The sequence below is a fragment of the Haliotis rubra genome, unplaced genomic scaffold (assembly GCF_003918875.1).
Source record: "Haliotis rubra isolate DU_JTF1 unplaced genomic scaffold, ASM391887v1 Scf381, whole genome shotgun sequence".
Classification (NCBI taxonomy): Eukaryota; Metazoa; Mollusca; class Gastropoda; order Lepetellida; family Haliotidae; genus Haliotis; species Haliotis rubra.
The window spans coordinates 725,071-748,264 of NW_025767059.1; the positions used below are offsets into that span (position 1 = coordinate 725,071).

A 23,194-nucleotide genomic window follows, 5' to 3' on the forward strand; every position below is an offset into this window, starting at 1 on the left:
GGGTTGGTAACATTTTGAAGTTACCAGCCCTGATGTCTGGCTGGAGTTTTGGCTTATTTCATACACTACTCACACCCTGTATGCATCCTTCTGTGAAGCGTTAGTGCAGAATAGCACGAAAATACAGATTACAATACTACATTAGCTCAAATAATTATGTTCATGTGAACGATAGCAGAATAACAACGACCGCTTGATTCACAGTTATCTCTTGATTTTCTGACTGATGTACAGCAAAATGCAAAATATATACCTTTGTCTTCAGTCACGCGCCCCTGTGATATACTCTATTCTGTTGACTGTGTTCGTACAGAATAGCACATCAGTGAGTGAGTGAGTTTAGCTTTACGCCGCAATATTCCAGCTATATGGAGGCGGTCTGTAAATAATCGAGTCATGACCAGACAATCCAGTGATCAACAGCATGAGCATCGATCTGCGCATTTGGGAACCGATGACAAGTGTCAACCAAGTCAGCGAGCCTGACCACCCGATCCCGTTAGTCGCCTCTTATGACAAGCATGGGTTACTGAAGATCAATTCTAACCCGGATCTTCACGGGTAACATCAGTACATATTGCATCCAGTTAATAATGGTGCCCATGTGAAACACTAAAAATTAATGTAATCTTCAAAATAAATGTCCTATTGATAAGTCTCAGCCCTTTGTTAAGCACAAATTGTTAATTTCATCTGTCACTTCATGATCGTACTGCTACATGGTCAGACATACCAGGACAGCAAAAGGCAAAAATAAACCAACACATTCTCGGCAGATGCCGGAGTTTACAAATGCTGATAATTTAAGCTAAATCAAAGAAAACAAACATTCTTTCAAACTAAGAGCAATAAATGTATGTCTCGTGTTGTGTTTATTTATTTAGGAAATTGGTGTAAAGTCAGAGGTCAGGGGCGCTACCGATGTGACATAAACAGCTTGAGTCTAGACAACCATTAGCCACTAGAGCTGGTTTTGATTGCATGGACGTTGAGCGGATGTAGAAGGGAACCAGTTTTTCATAACTAGCGTTATTATCACAAGCTAACCAACAAAAGACGATAGAAGAAGTGCTTGAAGACGTCAATGACCCTCCGACGTGACGAGTTGTCTTTTAACTGACAGGCTGCTGATGTCGTATGAAGTCGCCTGCAGTGAAAGCTACAGATGTTATGTCTGAGTGTTGATTTGTGTTAGGATCTCTTACGACTTTGCCATACAATACATGTATGCAAGTTATAAAACACGTATTTTGTCGGTGTGTGAATGGTTATATGATAATAATCAGGTCAATAGTAGGAAATTGAAAATGCATGCTAGTCTGCTAGAAATACTCGCAACTTGTGCTGAGGGCCAGTGAAAATTCAATACCTGTAGTCCTCAATAGCTAGTAGCATTTGAGGGCTAGAAATTCTGAAGCTGTCACAACATTTTCCCGCAAATTAAAACTGAATCAAACTGATAAAAGTGTACACCATGTAAAACATTTGGACACCACTAACTCCAAAATACTGACTTCTATTCCGTTTGTGCAACTGTATATTATGTTTAGCAGTATCTTGTAAAACGTATACATGTACTAACCAGCTGTGTCAACGTTTACTTCTTTGATTTGCATTCTAGAAGGTGGGTGTCAACTTTTAGTATGAAGAGGTATTTAAAAAAGCAAGCTTTCTTCGAAATAAAAATATGTTTAAACCAAAACATTTGGCAATTTGTACTGACTGAGTTTAGTTTTACGCCGCTTTTAGCAATATTCCAGCAATATCACGGCGGGGGACACCACAAGTGGGCTTAACACATTGTGCCCATGTGGGGAATCGAACCCGGGTCTTCGGCGTGATAGCCATTTGTAAGCAGGGCAAAGTTCAAACGCCTACTCGACAGCTTACACTACAAACCAAATTTCTAAGGCTGGGATTGTGTTAGTAGACAGAAGGTTTAATGCCAGAATTCTTACTTCATATCTTTATATGCATACTTTCGGATGAGTGAGTGAGTGAGTGAGTGAGAGTGAATTTTACGCTACTCTGCAGTTTGGTCGAGAACACACATATAATGGGCCTGAGGTGAACCACACACACACTTCCGGAATCGAACCCGGGACTGGCATCGAACCCGGGACCCATGACGAGATTCACACAAAACGATCAGCCCTTATTTGTAAGAGTTCTCAATTACTTTCATAGAGCATTGATTAGTAACACTCACTAACTAGCAGACCTGTGAAGGTCCGGGTTGGAATGAACCTTCAGCAACCCATGCTTCTCGTAAGAGGCGACTAACGATATCGGGTGGTCAGGCTCGCTGACTTGGTTGACACATGTAATCGGTTCCCAGTTGCGCAGATCGATGCTCATGCTGTTGATCACTGGATTGTCTGGTCCAAACTCGATTATTTACAGACCGCCGCCAAATAGCTGGAATATTGCTCTGAGTGCGGCGTAAAACTAAACTCACTCTCTCCTAACTAGCACACGTCTAAAAGCGTTGATTATTCATAGTTTCATGTTTACGGTCCTTGTCAAGTTAATATGCCACGTCCATGACTAAAACTCAATAGCTTGGTAAGGTTCACGTGTTTTGAAATCTAATCCCGCGTGATTCACCAGACATATATCAGCTGTAGACCGATCTATTGTCACGCTGTAATTACAGTCCAGCAACCAAACATTTCGCCAACACGAAGACGATAAACACCGGTCGCGTCGCAGCCGCCATCTTTAAATGGCGTCCGCTCTCTTGATATGCTTTGTTATCTGGTTAATGTGTATCATCACGTGTCTATGAGATACCGTGACTATCGTGAGATTATAGGGCGGTGATATGAATCACAGAGAAGGCAGTCGTCCTGGCGGCTGGTCATGTGTCACTGACCACTGGACAAGATATGAACGAGAATTAAGGCCGTAGTTCAAGGGAGATAACTGACAACCTGTGATACGGTCGGGGTAATTACACATTGCCCGTTCATGACATTGCCCGATACGATATATCCCAGGTTGTTGTCCTTTCTGATGTTATCCGGGTTCTCCTATAAAGGATACGAATTGACTCACGAACTTTATAAACTAAATATCTATTAACATCAAACACACGGAAGGTTGTTTTTTTTCTGGAGATTAGAGAGAAGGGCCGTAGAATCACTTGATCAAATACCGAGTAATCGTTTCTATTATTGTCCCTCTACCTGTTCTCTTTATGACGGCTTTACTGAGAATGCTAAAAAAAATGCTATTTTATGCCGCATCAATCATTATTCCATCACTTCCAACAAGCATCGCCGCTGACGTATGTCATGAAACAACACTGTCAGAATTCTTTTCCGTGTTTCAGGGATACTTTCAAAAGGTGCTAATGTGGACTTAAACCTCCTTAATGATACAGTTCATATATCGACACGTGTCACACATCGATACGTGCCATACAGTGGCACAGGTCACATATCTGTACTGGTCACATATATTGACACATGTCACATATCGACCAAGGTCACATATGGATACCGGTCACTTATCGAGACATGTCACATATCGACCAAGGTCACATATGGATACCGGTCACTTATCGACACATGTCACATATCGACCAAGGTCACATATGGATACCGGTCACTTATCGACACATGTCGTATATCGACCAAGGTCACATATAGATACAGGTCACATATCGACACAGGTCACATATCGACACATGTCACATATCGACCCATGTCACATATGGATACAGGTCACATATCGACACAGGTCACATTTCGGTCAAGGTCACATATCGTCACAGGTCACATTTCGGTCAAGGTCACATATCGAGATTGACGTTGTTCGGAGTTGTATTTCATCTCTATGACGACATGTCTGCTTTTCGTTGGAGGAAAGCCCCAAAGTGGCCACAGTCGTTGATGCTGATCACAAACCTTATGTGGTGATGACCAACAAGAGAGTATAGTCAGAGGATCCTGCAATGACTATTCGAAACAGCTCTGCAAAGAGGTTCTGCATGCAGACGTCAATTCTCATTCGCTGTATCTACAAGATGAACATGCATGTGTGTCTCTACATCTAGATTGATGACAGTACGCAGATCTGAAGATACAAGACTGGGGCTATACTCACATTTAGTTCCAAAAATAAAGTTAAACTGGAAAGGAGAGATCTAGTCTCGCGTTCAGAGCTGGAGCACTACAGAGTGAGTGGGTGAGGTTTACGCCGCTTTTAGCAATTCAGAGAGAATATGTAGACCTATGGCAATGGCAGCCTCCGGTTTCAGGTGTGAGATCTGCATTTAGAGTGCTCAGTTAAAGAATACAATAGAGCGACCCGTTACATTTCCCAGACAGATATACAACGTTCCGATTATCAGACAACGTCCCCCCACAGCTGACATCACCGTTGGATGAAAAGTGGGGGTCCGGGAACTCACCTATCAACCCCAGCATCTGTTGCTGCTGCTGATGCTGCAAGAACATCGTTAACTCTTTCTATTTCCGGTTTCCAGACAGATGTCGCACTTCAAGCCACAGACAACAACAAAATGGCGGGGGAAGATAACAACAGGACCAAAGAGAAAGAAAAGGTTCAGAAATTCCCAGCTGGGCCGAAATTCCGCAGCATAACACGAGGTGTGTAATCATGCAAGACAACGCAGATGCCTTTCGTGCCATTTATCAAACAACGCTAGATGGGGCATGTTTGATTGTAACGTTGAATGAGATTAACTAAAACATTTGCAGGATTCCGACCAGATAGTGAAATAGACTCAGATTATGACTTAACATTCAAGAATATCTAACCGTATACATATAAGGGCGTGTGACGACAAGCACATACTGACGCCCTATGTAAGTCGCATTAGCAATTACCTTCGTATTTACTGTTACAGTTGAATTAAGATAATCACCGTGATATGCATATTACAGTCTATGTATGTATTTAATCGATAGAACATCGGCATATGTTTGCTCTATGTGTGAACTGAATACGACTGTCTACGTGCATTAAGCCATAATTGTTTCCGGCTGTTCGTGGCGTAATGGGGGGTTTGGTACAAACGAGTCAGAACAGGTTCCGGATTTTACGGGCATGCATTTACCTTAATAAACTTTATCCGGAGTTTTTATCCGGACCGACATATGGTATATTTTTTATCCCTGTAATTAGTTTTTTTTAAAAGTTTGTACGTGTTACTTTGAATTATAAGCGTTATGTACAACTTTATGCGATATGTAATGATCGATTTGATTTCACAAAAGGTTGGGGTGAGTGAGTGAGTGAGTCTAGTTTTACGCCGCACTCAGCAATATTCCAGCTATATGGCGGCGGTCTGTAATTAATCGAGTCTGGACCAGACAATCCAGTGATCAACAGCATGAGCATCGATCTGCGCAATTGGGAAACGATGACAAGTGTCAGCCAAGTCAGCGAGCCTGACCACCCGATCCCGTTAGTCGCCTCTCACGACAAGCATGGGTTACTGAAGATCAATATTCTAACCCGGAACTTCACGGGTCACAAAAGGTTGGGATCAGTGCTCGAATGTCTGACGATGCAACGACATCTTCTTTCGTTCTCAGGGACTACGCAATGTCGAGTTATCTGTTGTTCCAGGAAACGGAGGGTCGATATAACATCATACTTCCGATATATCACCATACTGACGATATACCACCATACTGACGATATAAGTTGCTGCTATCGATATACCACCATAATGACGATATAACATTATATTGCCGATAAAACACCCTACTGACGATATATAACATCAAGCTATCGATACAGATACTGCTATCGATACAGATTTGTTGTCAAATACTCCATGATTTTCAATATCCTTTCGTCAAAGTGTTTTTTAATCCATTTCATGTAATATGTGTTTCGTGCACAATCGTATGTTCGTCAAAGGGTCATAACTGCATTAAAATCTGTGTACCTCGGACTGCTGTCTAATTCGGACGTTTTAGTCGGTCCCAAGCCGGTCCGAATTAGACGGAGTGTACTGTATATTGTTATGCTGTCGATATATCACATGATCTCGATATAACAGCAGACTCTCATTGTATCGATATAACACCATACTGACGATGTAACATCATGCTGTCGATATTTCATTATCCTGTCGATATAACATCATACTTCAGAAAAAATCCATCATGCTGTCGATATAACATCATACTTCAGAACAAATCCATCATGCTGTTGGTATAACATCATACTGTCGGTATAACATCATACTGTCGATATAACATCATGCTGTCGGTATAACATCATGCACTGTCGCATATATACTGTCGATATAAAAATTATACATCTTACACATCCTCAAACGATACATCAAAATACAGTTAACAAGTGCACACACATGCAAGCACACACATGCAAGCACACACATGTACACAGACCCAGACCCAGACCCACACTCACACAACACACACACACACGAGAAAATATTATTTGGCAAGTCTTGGCAAGTCTAGATTGCCTGAGCTCTTAAAAAGAGCATAGTTCCGGGTTTCAATTTTCATTATTTTTTCTAATTTGCAGATTTACATTTTTAATTATTTTTAACTTTATTTTTGTAACCAAATTTCAATCGAGCACTCACACTAACACAATAAAGTGTAATGGGCACAAAAGTAATGGCTCAAAGACAATATCGTTATTCCTAGCCATGCATACGAGTGTTCACTCGAACACACGAGATCAAACAAGCGCTACATCAATTGAGTTACATGCCGCCTATGGAATCGATTCAACATCTCCTGGAGTGATTAAACTGGTGGTTCAAGACCTTTTCACGTATTCATCCATTCCTTTGCATCCTGATACAAATTCTGTAAATATTTTCCAGGAGGGCTATGATCCTTGACGTCATACTGTTGATCATTCTCCGCAATGAATTCGGCTGTGAGTTGTGACAGAGCGACAAATACCAGGCGTTAAACACGTCAGTTATGGCGGACGATGTTTTTGTTGACGCAACACTTACGCAGGTGAGGACGAGCTCGAGGAATGATTAATATGTGTGCTGAATGACACGGCGTATCTCAACACACAGGGAAATCGAAACCTCTTTAAACGGATTGGAACAATGGCTGATGTTCACATTGGAATTCCTGGTTCGATTTCAACGTTTTATCGTGGTTCATTCGCAGTGTGCTCAGTAAAGAAATGACATCTTATTTACGTATTATGCAGGCTTACCTTCATGCTTGGATCTTCGTAGAAAGGAAAAGCTGCGCGACAGTCGAGATTTCGAATGTCGTTTCTCCATTATAGCAGTGTCCGTATAATGTGTAGGCAGTGGGTGCAGTAGATCTGACCTCAAGGTGTTGCTAGATCCGTGTTTCAAATAGATTTTGTTTACAAGAAGAAAAAAATACACATGGTACGATTAAACGAGATCCGGTCAGAAAATCAGTCCAAAGAATGTGTCCGTATTATCCAGGTTCCTTGTTTACAGGTTATACACGATCCGACAGGTATGCGTTGAGTTTCAGCGTCTTCTTGTTCAATGTGAAGCGACATGTACCGCTATACACATGACACAAGCATGAAATAGACACGCCCTACATGTCGTTATATACACTATGTCAATGTGCCCATGGCAGTGACTGACAGGTCAAGTGGTGAAAAGAACACCGTTTGAACACAAGACTTGAGCGAAGTCGGCCACTACGTCCGGAGGTTTTGCAAGGGCGATTGAACTGTCTCAGGTAACATTACCGTACCAGATGACACCAACAGCGTCTTCAACTTCAACACACCACGACAACTACGCCTCAACTTCAACAACGTCAATACACCTGCACGATAATCGTATAAAAAATGCACATTGATTTGTATCATACACAAGTCCCGTATCCAACCACAATAGAAGGCTATATTATAATAACAATAGTCGGTTATTTCCTGCGTCCATTTTAGACAGAAGTAATGCGTATTAATGCACCGTATGAAATATTACAAAACCAAAGCCATATTGTAGTGACGGCGCGGTCCATGCTGGAGAGTAGGTGGTCAGAGACCAAGTCTTAAGCATTCAGCGATGACCATCCGTGGTATAGGATTTCCTCCCAAAACATCCAATTATACTAAAGTCCTCTCTTAAACAGTCTGTAATTGGTAATAGTAAAGTTTCTCGTATCATATGACGAGCATAAGTAGCACTCTCGATTCGAGTCGTGAGAACGAGAGTATGACTGTACGGCCGCTAGAGGGCGCGCCGCTAGGTGGCTCAGTGGGTGCCACGTGCTCGGCATATGTTCGACTTCCGATAACTGGGGCTGAGTATCCTTCGTCCCGCGACTGGAAATGTCGTGAGTAAATATAAAGGAAACATTAAAATATGGTATGAATGAAGCAAAGAAAAAAGTACGTTTTAGCGCAGTGAGCGGTTGTTATTTTTGTGCCTTGATCATGCCCGAGATATTACTCCAGCGGGCTGGAAATACGAGGGGTCGCAACGAGGGGTCGCAACACAGGCTAGGAATAGACGTGCGGAAATATCAGGTTGTGAGTATATACTCACACCGATGACCCGAGTATATGACTGTTTTGTTGAGAATATTTCTTAAACAAACATTTCTTAAACATAACCAGGAAGACATCATTATAAGGGGTGAAACGATATACCGTAGACTAATGCTTAGTCTCTGAATATATATATTTTTGACAGAAAGAAATAAGTCCTTTCAAATTGAAAAGGAGGCCCAATGAGATAGGTGATTCAGCCTGAACCTAAGGAAATCTAGACTTGCTTCATTTAAGGTTTTGACATTGCAGAAAGGGCTAGACAGAAGGGAAAATAACACGGTCCTGGAACTACGACACACCGATATACCGGTTCCTGCGATAAGATACACGATACGTTTTCTCTTTGAGTGGGTTTGAATTTGTGTGACATCCTCTCTGAATATAATATACAACAGTCGGTTATATAACAAAACAATATAATATATTCAGAGAGGGTGTCACATAAACTATTTATATATAATTTTGATAGAAACAAACAATTCCTTTTTGACTGAAAAGGAGCCCCAGTGAGATGAATCAAGACAGATTCAGAACCTGAGGAAATCTAGACTTTCTTCATTTAGGGCTTGAGCATTGCAGGGAGGGCTGGGCGGTAGGGGAAATAATGTGGTTCAGTGTCTGTGAGAATGTTTACTACTTAACCACTGCCGATACGAACATGCGTCCAGAGCTGGCGTCTTCCTCTATAAGCTGCTCCAACATGTTTCCAAGCGATTTTACTTGAATGTGTGTATCGTGATACGTATCGTGTGGTCACCTACGTATCACTGCACGCATCCTTTCACCCCTAGAATTACATGGCACAACTGCAAAGGGAGGCTACTTCGTTGTATGAAAAGTAAGAATCGTACACCTTTAAATATCAACACCTTATTTCGCTTCCAGTCGTGAGTCACTGTCTGTTCCGGTTTTACAATGCATGCAGCTTTTACATATTTGTATGTACTATTTTCGTCTTAATAGCCTGTTATTGCTCTTATTTATGATATATTTGTTTATGTATTTGTATCACTGTGAGACCCGTGAAGATCCGGGGTAGAATAGGTCTTCAGCAACCCATGTGCTTGCCTTAAAAAGCGACTATCTTGTCGTAAGAGGCGACTAACGGGATCGGGTGGTCAGGCTCGCTGACTTGGTTGACACATGTCATCGGTTCCCAGTTGCGTAGATTGATGCTCATGCTGTTGATCACTGGATTGTCTGGTCCAGACTCGATTATTTACAGACCGCCGCCATATAGCTGGAATATTGCTGAGTGCGGCGTAAAACTCAACTCACTCACTCACTCACTGTTTCACTGTGATGTGAAGAGCATTCTCTGACGGAACGTAACGTGTCATCTCCTATGATGGACAGGTTGGTGATTGTAGAGCGCTTCTATAACTTCACCTTATGCTCTTGACGGATCCAGTATTGGAATATACATAAATCATAATATCAGTTGAACCGTGTGTAAATATATCTATCACAGGCAATATAGATGAAATACTGTCATCAATGACAATTATAGATTTGACTATTGTAACAATATGTATTTAAAACTATTTCATCAAAACGAAACATGTCCCCAGATGTCAAAGATGAATATGCTTCTAAGCATAAGCGGCAGGTACATATGTATATGTGTTATCTAACTGACTATGTGTTTGTTTTTAGTTCAACGATGCACTCACATATATTACAGTTATGTGACGTCGGACTGTAAGTAAACGATTCTGGATCAGACATTCCAGTGATCGACAGCATGAACATCGATCTACACACAACTGGGATGACATGTGTCAACCAAGTCAGCAAACCTGATCACCCGATCCCGTTAGTCGCCTCTTACAAGTATCGGTTGCTGAAGACTAATTCTAACCCGGATCTTCACGGGTAGCGATTCTGGATCAGACAATCCAGTGACTGATATCATGAGCAACAATCCACGCCGTCGGTGTACGACCCGAGACTGACCATCCGATCCATTCAGTCGCCTCTTACCACCATCACAGTGAGTGAGTGAGTATGGTTTTACGCCGCTTTTAGCAATATTCCAGCAATATCACGGCGGGGTCACCAGAAAAGGGCTTCACATATTGTACCCATGTGGGGATTCGAACTCGGGTCTTTAGCGTGACGAGCCGACGCTTTAACCATTAGGCTACCCTACCGCCCCACCACCATTAAAAACTGCAGGCGATCACTACAAATGTAGACACAGACAACTGTCCATCCACCTTTCTCTTGAGTCCATCCGTGGACAGTCTTCGGCCTTCACACACGATTGTCTACGAACAGTCCTAAACTACACAACCAGCTTCACTCTCATTCTATTCATGAATGACTTGTTATTGCCGATGTGACGTAAAGCCCAACTCAACTCAACCCAACTCATTCTATGAAATAGCTGGCCTTAAAATATTACTTGAATTTATAAACGTATTGACATCGGCATCATAGGTTGGGACAAAATAATTTAATTTCAATTTCAATCAATGTTGTGTAGTGTCCTGGCCAATTGACCCGTGATCCGTACAAACAATATGTTGTAACTGAATTTAAAATATATTACAGTATTAAAAAATTGAATTATTAGAGTCGTCAAAAACAGATAAAGATCGCTAGATGAATATAAGGCTATGCAGTCCCATAGTATCGTGTTGCTAACTTATATAAAAACACAGGTCACGTTGACCGAGTAAATTGCTCCATTGTGACAGCTGCCCCTGAGAACCGTTATGTGATCTGGTTACAGCTGTATATCACTCGATGCACGTGGTGCACTGTCTCCTTGGGGTGTGACATAATGTATATTGCATGTCAGGTGCAGAATTAAACAAAACACGTGACATTTGCAGATGCAACGACATCTGGTGGTAATTTAGGATTGCAATCTTTATTAATGTGACAATTTTGCACAGCCATAATTCAATGAATAATGACGGGTGTAAGTGGAGATAAGTCGATATACAGATAGATAACCGTGGATCGAGCGGTCGCGTGTGTTGTGCTTGTACCCGCAAGTATCTCACAATACACAGGGTTTTGATGCGGCATCTGGGCTCGCATATCAGTATTAGCGTTAGCGTAACATGTGTGTATCAAATACAGCGCCTTACAACAACTGACTGTGTACTCGTACATAATGAATACAGTGAAAGAGAACGAGCCTTTCTTTTAAACCTTCAGCAAACAAACCTAGTCTGTCTCACAGTCCCCGAACCACATTAATTTCCCTACTGCCAAGCCCTCTCTGCAGTGCTAAAGCCCTAAATAAAGCAAGTCTAGATTTCCTCAGGTTCTGAATCTCTGGTCTCCCTAGGGATCCTTTTCAATATAAATGGGCTTGTTTGTTACTATCAAAATTATATATATTCAGAGACTAAGCCTTAGTCTACAAACAAACCATATGGCAAGGAATAACATGCTGTGATAATGTATAATTGCTTGGTTTACGGGGCTTATAACACTATTACTGAAATGATGGGTTGGACCCAGCAATGGAGGCGACTCGACAAAACAACCGCATATCCGCTACGAGCTGCAAGGCTAGGTATACCTGTGACTGTAGACTTTCACAAGTCTCTAAGGTAATAATTAACAGTGTAAATGATAATTTCTCTAAAAATATAAATAACAGACTCGGGTCCTTGCACTGTCCCCTTTTCTAGACGTGCTCACTTTCAAGGATAGAATGTACTATACATGCAGGGCTTAGATCTCAGTACAACCTTGGAGCAAGGCTACTGGGACTGGTCTGGGCAGTGATTATGACGGTGACAGGACACCGTGTGTACGGGACACAGCAAGCAATCCAGCAATATGTGGCCTGTAACGTCATATGTGAGTATCACTGATTTCATATCCGGGGAAAACGAACGTTCAGACGCTGGGGGAAATACACAGATGCACAGTACATCAATAAAAGTTTTCATGTATTTAGTACATCACTTTAGAACTATGCTGATCTGATGGTTTTGAACCAAGTACACAGGCAGTTTATATCTGCAGGCGTCCAAGCGACTGGTTACTATCTGCTGATGAGATGGGCACAACTGGCTAGTGTTATCAACTATCTCCAGCCGAAACATCAACGGTCGTCCATGCAGTTGGGACTCGGGGTCGAGGATGACATGCTTATGAGATGGGCAACGGAGGCCAAGAGTGGATGGCATGGTTGGTTTAGTGTTTAACGTCGCACTCAGCAGAATTCCAGCTCTATGTAAATATTCGAGGCTGGAGCAGATAATCCAGAGATCAACATCATGAGCATCGATCTACGCAAATGGGAACCAATGACATGTGTCTACCAAATCAGCGAGCCTGACCACACGATCCCGTTGGTCGCCTCTGACGACAAGCATGGGTTACTGAAGATAAATTCTAACCCGGATCTTCACGGGTCGAGTAAATGAGGAACACTCGAACATGATCCCAGATCAGGAAAACGTTTAACTGCCATCACTAAGGAAAGTGTTGATGTAAGACATGACATGATCTCGGAGGATCAATGCCTGAAGAACAGCGACACTACACACAGCCAATACCCATCGCCCATCAGAAAGTTGAGAATGTTCTAGGGAATGACCTGATCACGATACAGCTTTCAGAAGCAGAGTATCAAGTCTCCAGACTCCGAACCAGAAACTCTCCAGGTTCATCAACTCTCAATCACAGGATCGGGGTTCGAGTCCTCAATTTAAAAAAAATCAAAATCACATATTTACCCCGTTAGCATGAACCAGAATAACTGAACATGCGAATTCGTCGGTTTTTCATGACCACTGAATTAAGCCTTTACTGAGGTTAAAATTCAAAGACGAATCTATACGCAACTCAAACCCCAACCCTTACTCCATCCTTCTTCAAAATTCTCAGCTCCGCTTTTGGGTAAGGTGGTGACAGTCCCAGTATACCCAGTCTGTGCGACGATTTCATTCGAACGTACGACCAACGATTATCGACCAGCGGATCCCCAAAGTGCCAAGGGCCGCAACCCTAGATGTATAATGGATATAGTTATAATGTTGATGAGGAAAGCCGACCATAAATGCCCTGAGGATCCTTGGGTGAGTTTAGATTTATTCCAGCAATGTCACGGTGAGGGACACCAGAAATGGGCTTGTAATCAGAAATGGGCTTGTGGGGAATTGAACCCGGGTCTTCGGCGAGACGAGCGAGCGCTTGAACCACTAGGTTACACCACCGCCCTTGAGTCTGCTTGAAAACTCAGATCTGTCACACGATGTAATGAACACCATCTGAATTCCAGGCGATAGAATCCCATGATCAGGGCTGGTAACAATTTAACAGGTCCATGAACATGGATACAATACAAGAAACAGTATGTATGTGTTTATATCACATACGGTGGGCAGGAAGTGCTAATGTCAGAGTTGGGACGCTAAGACTGCCTGTGTCACGTGACTGTCTAGCGACGGTGTAAACACAGTGTGCATGGCAGCTGGCATAAACAGTAGAAGGATGTGACAGGGAAATGGTTACACAGGAATTAAATTTAAATGTGACCATATCCTATATACAATACTTCGTGAGAGGGCGGGAAGAAAGACACTGCAGAAAGAAAGAGATGTAGACTAAAAGAGATGGGAAATAGCGACATTCCACTTCATGACATGTACCATCGTATAGTTTTCCTTTCTGAATAGATCGAATCATCCGTAGGTCGAGATAAGCGGAGTGTAGATTTTAGAACATGTTCATGCGGATTTGTTTCGACAATAGTTACTTTGCCTTAAACATTATACAGCGAATCCAACCGAATTATCGAGGACGAGGTGGTATAATTGATTTTAGACGACACAAGGGTGAGATTCTTGTAAACATCCCAAATAATTCTATCGATTTCCTGTTTCTAAACAGTAAAAACTAACAGTAAATAATCGAGTCTGGACCAGACGATCCAGTGATCAACATCAAATCAGCATTGATCTACACAATTGGGAGCCGATGACCCGTGTCAACCAGGTCAGCGAGCCGGACCACCCGATCCCAATCGCCTCTTACGACAAGCATGTGTTGCTGAAGACCAATTCAAACCCGGATCTTCACGGGTCTGTCTCTGATTCAGATAAACGCAAAACGCGTTGCGGGGGATAGACACAAATAGTGCGTTAAATGATATGAGCCTGAAAAATCGACTCGTTACACAATGACTATGCTGAACAAAAGAACATTGCTGCATATATTTACGGCGTTTGGTCGCTCTTTGTCAATCAATGCAATGTTTCCATGCAACACTTTGAATGAATTCTGGGACAGTCGGATCGCTCAGTCAATATTGACACACAAGGTCTTTCTTTTCCTGTCATCAATTCCCTCGAGAACTTTCCAATTTTATTGTAGCCAAATTCCCAAATCTCACATCAAACTGAATCCTGTGTTCAATAATCACTGAACAAACAACATCAGGCGATCAGCGTTGACGAGATTCACACAGCGGCCGGCCTGGGGTAAATACTGTCTGTATAACTGTAACCTGCCGGGAGCCGAATCCCGGTCACTGTGACATACAGGTGATGCTTTCACTAGCATCCACGACATAGTGACCCACCTTTATACTGTATAGGGATATGGTCTTGGTCACTTTGCGGGAACAGAATGACCTGTCTGGACACAGTGACCCATCGGTATTGTGAATACCTTGGACTTTCTTTGAGTACAGATGCGACCAGTTAGTGCAATTTGTTCTCTGTATGACATTGAGTTATGTGCCCTTTAATGACAGAAATGATTCTCAGTATATCATTCAGCAGGTGAAAACTTGGTGGTAATGTGTGACGTCATTTATCGGATATTGACTGATGTCTCTTTTTGTAATTATTTCTCTTTTGCTGTTATTTGACTATTCAAAAGAAGAAGTATATTTTACTTAAATAATATTTTCAAAAATTCATTAATTAATAACGTATTTATCAATAATATTAAACAGTTATTTTTTAATCTTTATCGTTTAGAAGGGCGTGAGTAGGGTTATTGCTTCCTGATGTGGCGACGATCTGTTGGTATTCTAGCCTGGACTAGACAAACCATTGACTGAAAGAATGAACAACACACCTTGCCAACAGATCCTCGCAATCATCCGGTTTGGCCATTAAATCAATTTAGTAATATTTTACCAATACACGACAAAATGGAAATTTCACCGTGCCAACAGGTCCTCGCAATCATCAAGTTTGGCCATCCAGTCACCTTTAGTAATCTCTTACTAATAAACGACAAAGTGGAAATTTCACCTCTCATGTGATTTTAGATGCAGCCGATAGAACTCCACAGAACCTTTCATCAGATATTCCGACAGAACAATGAACATATTGCCATGTATAACAATACTTGCTGCATGACTGTGATAAGTGGTCTGTAGAACAATTGGGGAGACACTTATATCAAGTTATGACAGGAATTATGTAATTATGTCGCTGACAGAGGAATCTAGGTGACATCGTAGTGGATCCAACATTGTAAAATCAATAATAGACGAAGGAGTTGGTATTGGGTGACATATCAAGATGCAGTTGTAGTGTACATTAGGTGCATTAGCACTTACTGTATGAAATCAATATATAGTAGCAGTTGGGCGCGGTGGGGTAGCCAAGTGGTTAAAGCGTTCGCTCGTCACGCTGAAGACCTGGGTTCCACTCCATATGGGTATAATGTGTGACGCCAATTTCAGATGCCCCCGAGGTGATATTGTTGGAATATTGCTAAAAGCGGTGTAAAACTAAACTCGCTCACTCACAAGTAGGAGTTGACCTACTAGTAGCAATAGCAGTAGTTGCAGTACTAGCAATAGATGCAGAGTAGTTATCCTATCAGTAACTAATGGTTACAGTTACCCAAACCCATGACAGTGCCGATGTTTAACTTTGACAAAACTTGCTACAGTGAGTGAGTATGGTTTTACTTCGCTTTTAGCAATGTTCCAGAAACATCACAGACAAAATGGGATTCACACATTGTACCCATGTTGGGCTTCCAAACCGGGAATTAATTCATAGCGTGACGGGCGAACACATAAACTTCAGCTACCCTCCCCGGGCTGCAGAGTAACACCTAGTCTCTGAAAATCTGAAGGAAACAAATAATTCAATTTAAATAAAATAAAAAAAGGAGCCCCAGTGAAAAGAGAGATTGTGGAAATTGTAGATTTTTCATTACAGCGTGTCGGAAGGGGAAAATATTATGATTCAGGGACTGCGGCTGTATCGTCCCTCTCTATTTAGTAGGATTGTAGTGTGGACAATGTCCGAGCGCCAGATGCCCATCACAGCCGTAAATCTGCCAGTACCTTCTACACAGTACTGTCTATGTATTATTCATAGCTCAGCCCACAACTAAAGTAGACGCCAATGTTTGATATTCAACCAATACAATGAATGACCGCCGATATAGCATCAGCTGATACCACACAGCATCGTGAACAACAGTCAAGGCTGCAATCAGACATCAATATCAGACTTTATGATCATATTGATTATTATCGCCAACATTAAACCACCGCTGGTCCTTTTTCATTAGACGGATACCAGTTAATGACAGTGTTTACACTAATGAAGAGGGACATAGTATTATCCCTTGCTGTACGCCACTCAGAGCTATTCTATTTCTGGATGGCAATAATCCTGTTGCCTTTTGTATAATCTTTTACGGGATTTGTAGACTAAGCTTCGTCTCTTAATGACGTTTTATCACAAATATGGAACATAGTGCTTAAAAGTAGGAAATTTCCAAACTGTTTTATTTAAACAGTATTTCTTTTTTTTCTAGCATTCGTATTATCTTTCACACTGTATTGAAAAGTGATAAAGGGGTGGTTTAGTAGTCTTTTCCAAGATGCGAGAGTTCTTTACTTCAATGGTAGAGTCCCGAGTTTGATTCCCAATTATGGTTTCAATGTGTGAAACCTCTGCCGTGCCCTCCTCCTGCATTTGGTGCGAATGTTCATAAAAGCAGCTGAAAACATAATTTAAATCACCCACTACGAGAAATGATTACTCATACAAGTTTGTCAAATCATCAACATGAACCAATAATGTGTAAACGATTCTATTCACATTATACTATCATCCAATTTATATACCATTACACGCATACATCCAATCATCTTTCGAAAGAAAATAAGCAAACAACCAGTATTTATCTAACGTGTTCTTTAAGACGTGAACCTTTGGGAATCACGGTATATTATTTTCACGACAAGAACCCGCAAATGCGCCATTGACCACCATGACAACGGGGCGAGGTATTAACAATTTGCGTGTCGTTTCAAGGAATCATAATTTTCTCTTTTGGCACGACACGGAGAGAAAGCTCTAATCTCGAACTCAGTCAGCTGAGAAATGAAGGATCGCAATTTCCGTTCACCGTGAACAAGTGTCATTATAGGGAATCTCGTACAACACGAATCCATTAAGCAGCAAGAGAACCTTCATTGTCAGTATGCATTCATTGTGATTCGTGGTCAGAGGTCAATTAACATCCGGGTTCTGAAAATGACGCTTTCAGCGCCACAGCTTCTGAAATGGTATTATTCCAGGCAATTAGCACAAGATCCGTTTCCATGACAGCAGATAAGGCTAGTTAGTGCATGTTAGCCCCATATGTGGGTATTGAGTAAGGTGACGGTGTCCGTCAAAGAAAATAATTTTACTCGGAAAGTCAGGCTGAGGAAACCTAGCAGACAAAGTGAAGAAATCTAGACTTGCCAAAGTATTGTAGACTTGTTTGTGACCTCTCTGTATTAGGGGTCACTGCCAATGCTGCGACACACAGGGGCATGCACAAAGAGTTACATCATCCACTCGATGTCATTCTCAGCTTCCCAAGGAGTATACAACCTATGCCTATGAGACAATATCATGATACCTAGATTTGATCTTTAGCAACCCATGCTTGTCGTAAGAGGCGACTAACGGGATCGGGTGGTCAGGCTCGCTGACTTGGTTGGCACATGTCATCGTATCCCAGTTATGTAGATCGATGCTCATGCTGTTGATCACTGGATTGTCTGGTCCAGACTCGAGTATTTACAGACCGCCGCCATATAGCTGGAATAATGCTGAGTGCGGCGTAAAACTAAACACACTCACTCTTCCTACCGGGTACCCATTCTGCTGTGTGAAGAGAGGCATACACTGTAAAAGATTACGATACATAGTATAACACTGTTTCAATATCAAAACACATTTGATGAACGATGTCACTGTGCTAATAAAACTAATATATGGACTTTCAGACACACAATGTGACCAAAGAGAGCTCCATTCACAACTAGACTTAATGGCATCTAAGCAAAGTTGCTGCGTACTTGAACTTGGAAACGTATTTCTAGACATGATTTAGTCGTGATTCTGCGTACGAAGTGTTTCCTGGAGGGTATTTTATCCTGTAATGATTTGTTTTCCCACACAACAACACGATAAAAAAAAACTCGAGGCCTTCACCCAATTCAAAGCTTTGGAGATGTCTCGAGAGTTCGCCGAGAGCTCCTTACAGCGTGTTTGTGCGCCTTTGCAATGACGAGTTGAGACTGAATGGACCACACAATGCTTGAAGGTAGAGAAAACACAGACTGGGAACACTTATGACCACCTTGTGTTGTACAATACCAGACATGACTTGCTTCACAGATCCATTAGGTGTGAATGCTGTCGCTTGACTGCTTTTACGTGTATTACAGAGCACGCGTATGTCGTTACTTCGCGAACTAATGATGATTTGTTGGTTTTGTGACTCCGAACCCTACGCGCATAGAGTTGTCTATAATGGGGATCAGCTGACCACAATGGCTGATTTGCTGGTATTATCGTCAGACAGCTAATTGTTGTGGCCAACTGCGCTTTACCTGCCCGCGTTTCACAAAGCGATCATAACGGTAACTATCGAACCTCCTATACTTTAACATAGAGTTACGACAGTCGTACGCTAAGATCACTTTGTTAAACAGGCCCAGGTCGCTTTGAAGAAGGGTGATATTCCTGACAACCCTTTCAATCACTCAATATTGTGGGGGACTATAGTTTTACGCCGCTGTTAGCAATGTTCTAGCAAGACATTGGAGAAAAATGAGTCTAAGATATTTTTCCCCGTGTGGGGAATAGGCTAACCCCATATAGTCTGTCTCACAGTCCCTGAACCATACTAGTTTCCTTACAGCCTTCGTCCTCCCTGCAATGCTAAAGCCCTAATAAAGTGTTGGGGCCCCTTTTCAATTTAAATGTGTTTTTTTTGGTACAATAAAATGTATATACATTCAGGGACTAAACTGACTCACCAGACACTACGGTGGGGTAGGATAGCCTAGTGGTTAAAGTGTTCACTTGTCGCATGGAAGGCCCTGTTTCGATTCCCTATATGGTGACACTGTTAGAAGCCCTGCCCTCGTCGTGATATTCATGGAATATTGCAGGGGCGGCGTAAAATTATACCCACTCGCTCACTCACTCACTCAGGAGACCTTCCCGAAATTTAGGCTAACAGATATGCACTATCCCGTTCTGTATAGTTATATTCAATAAAACTAGAATGACACAAAACAAACAATAAGCTGTCAATAACAAACACAGTCTGATAATTAAAAACTAATCTAAATCTAAATTGCTAATGTGTTGAGTGAGTGAGTGAAGTCTTGCGCAGCATTTAGCAATATTCCACCAATATCACGGCGGGGGACATCAGAAATGGGCTTCACACAATGAGTCCATGGGGGAAATAGGACTTGGATCTTCAGACTGGCGAGCGTCTCTATTGTGTTGAGGTTATCGCGAACATTTGTTGTCTTGGAGTGAGTGAGTGAGTGAGTTTACTTTTACGCCGCACTCAGCAATATTCCAGCTATATGGCGGCGGTCTCTAAAAAAACGAGTCTGGACCAGACAATCCAGTGATCAACAGCATGAGCATCGGTCTGCGCAATTGGGAACCGATGACATGTGTCAACTAAGCCAGTGAGCCTGACCACCTGATCCCGTTAGTCGCCTCTTACGACAAGCATGGGTTACTGAAGATTCATTCTAACCCGGACCTGCACGGGTGTGTTATCTCGGAACACACCGCTGGTTAATATATGACATGAGAAACTACAGTGCCCTGTTTCCCAAGAGATGCCTTTTCTATCTTCTCTAATAAAAAACATATGCTACTTGAATCCACAGGATGGCCACTGAGTGCGATCCATTTACCCTGATTAGAAATAACATGCCGTACAAGACGAAAAAACATCCTCATTGTGGAATTCTAAGCCTAAACATACACTCGACACTGTACAGCCGCCATTAACAATGATTAAATCAGGCACTGACATGTGCGATATTGATTGAAATAGGCGCCACTTCTCTATAGGAAACAAAATGCATGTCAGTGATGTACCGCAGCTATCGACAAGTAAGTATCACAACGCAATGAAATGACATGTAATAACGTGAGTGTATGGTCCATAACAAAAACGTTTATTGTGACTGATACAATAAAATATATTTATTCTTATTATTCTGTAATTATTCAATATTCCACTATGTCAGGGATATTGCAGTGTATGCCTGTCTCGAACATACTCGGGAATGAGCAGTGAACGTGCTTGGCCATATCTTGGCACGTGACATATACCATCACAAGCCATATAAATGTACACTGATGGATATAAGAGCCATAAAACAAGGATGAAATGTGCATATCAGGGAGATAAATCACTGGTGAAGGCGTATCAGGCGTAGAGATCAGTTTTCATGGCCAATTCCTGATGGTCGTGCATGCGTTGCAGATATAATCAACGCGATCAGAATCAGGTCAACGAGTGTATCTCTGCATTATGGTGACACGGCATGGCAGGTCGGGGGTCGGGTAGCGAGGGCAGGGTAACGGGTGTCGACAACTCTGTAATGGGCTTGGGTCACGACATGCTATAACTTATATGGGCTGCAACAGTTATTCGTACCGACCTGTTAGTTCAGGTCCTGAGGCACTGGTGACCATCTAAATCCAAGCAATTAGTTGTGCAGGTTCCCTTGGGCACGCCAGAAACCCGTGATTGTGGGTTCGAGTCCCGGTGCGCTCCGAGTGTGTTTCTGGATCTGTTCATGGATTTCCAGAAGAGGGAACGTCTGTGAGTGAGCGAGTCCAGTTGTACGCCGCTTTTAGCAATTTTTCAGCAATATTACGGCGGGGGACACCAGACGTGGGCTTCACACATTGTACCCATGTGGGAAATCGAACCTGGGTCTTCAGCGTGACGAACGAACTCTTTAACCACTAGGCTACCCCACCGCCCCTTAACGTCTGTGACCTCGACTTTCCTCTCACATTGAGCTAACCGCCTCCGTGGTGTAGTGGTTAGAGCGTCCGCCCGGGTTCGATCTCCAGCTGCGTCACAACAAAATACGTTAAAACATGGTACTTGTTGGTCCCTGCCTGGCGCTCGGCATTAATGGGTACAACAAGGACTGGTCGGCTCGGAGTCAGTATAATGTGTCTGAGTGGGGTATTCATGCTGGCCTGGTATCTCAGTGGGCTAGCACTATAAAACCAGCTTAAGTCTGGGCTAGTACAAGCAGCCACATATACACACGCATGCACGTCGTCATATGAGCGAAATATTCTCAATCAAACCTCCCCTCACACTGAGCTGACAATGTGGCGTTTAACCCAACTCACTCACTGTAAATGAAAATGATCAGTCTGATGAATATAATTCTAGTTCCTGGAATTCTACACATGTAGGGAATGGAACCCGGTTTCGGCGTAACGAGCGAACGCTTTAACCACTAGGCTACCCCACCGCCCCTGGCGCGTTCACTGCGTACTTGATAAACTCATTGTTTCAAAACTTACTAGTTATGAATTAGACTTTAATCTTTCAATGACAAATTTCAAAATGTGTCATCGCCTCCAGGCTACACAGTGGTGAGCGAGTACACAAAGAGACATCGAATCGTCTTCTAATTACGTGTCACTAGCACACGCACAAGGAAGTAGGAATCAGAGACGAGGGGACTTATACCTATATCCTGGTATAAATATTAATGATAAATACAAACACACATCTTTAAACACACGTATAAAGTCATTCATAAAACAAATCTGAACCGATGGGTTTTCAGAGCAGCTTGTTTGAAATGTTGTTTGACATCAGATTGCTTGTGGATGAAATTTTAAGGAATTCTACAATGCGGTGCCCACAGAAAAGTTCCCAGCAAAAGATTTTCCGTTTTCTTTGTCATGTAGGACAAGTAACGACCAAAGGCTGTTTATTAGACAAAGAGACAGGTCTCGGTTTAGACTAAAATCTAGTCACTGAAATGAACATATTTTACAGAAAATATAGTTCTTAAATGACTCTAATAAAATATAAAATGAAACAAGATACTGTATTAACTTTAATAAAAAAAATGCAGAAATATACACATGTACTATATTACAGACTTGCACGGGCTGTATTGGATATATGTGTTTCAGCGTCTGTGTTTCTGTACAACGGTGGAACATCCTCATCGACCCCCCAACCCTATTCTGTGACCTTTAAATAAAACCCTGGGCCAGGTAACCATAGACAGGGTGAGGACATTGCCAGCGAAACCCTACAACATTAAGTCAATATCTGGTTATTAACTTTACAGAATGCGATGAACTCGTGACCTAAATATGCCAATGACATGCAATTATGTGAACTT

General features: G+C 42.1%; 1 protein-coding gene across 4 annotated transcripts in view; it reads right to left on the reverse strand.

Moving 5' to 3' along the window:
* The window catches only part of LOC124286359 (NACHT, LRR and PYD domains-containing protein 2-like), an 86,052-nt gene that overhangs the window by 35,861 nt on the left and 26,997 nt on the right, over positions 1-23,194 (reverse strand). Inside the window, exon 1 of one of the 4 annotated variants that reach the window (XM_046722727.1) lies at positions 7,198-7,282. The exons of the other annotated variants lie outside the window; for them this stretch is intronic. Within the exon in view, the coding sequence (XP_046578683.1) occupies positions 7,198-7,267 (70 nt within the window). The 5' untranslated portion in view covers positions 7,268-7,282. Of the gene's footprint in view, positions 1-7,197; positions 7,283-23,194 lie in introns of those variants that run through there. 4 annotated transcript variants of the gene reach the window in all.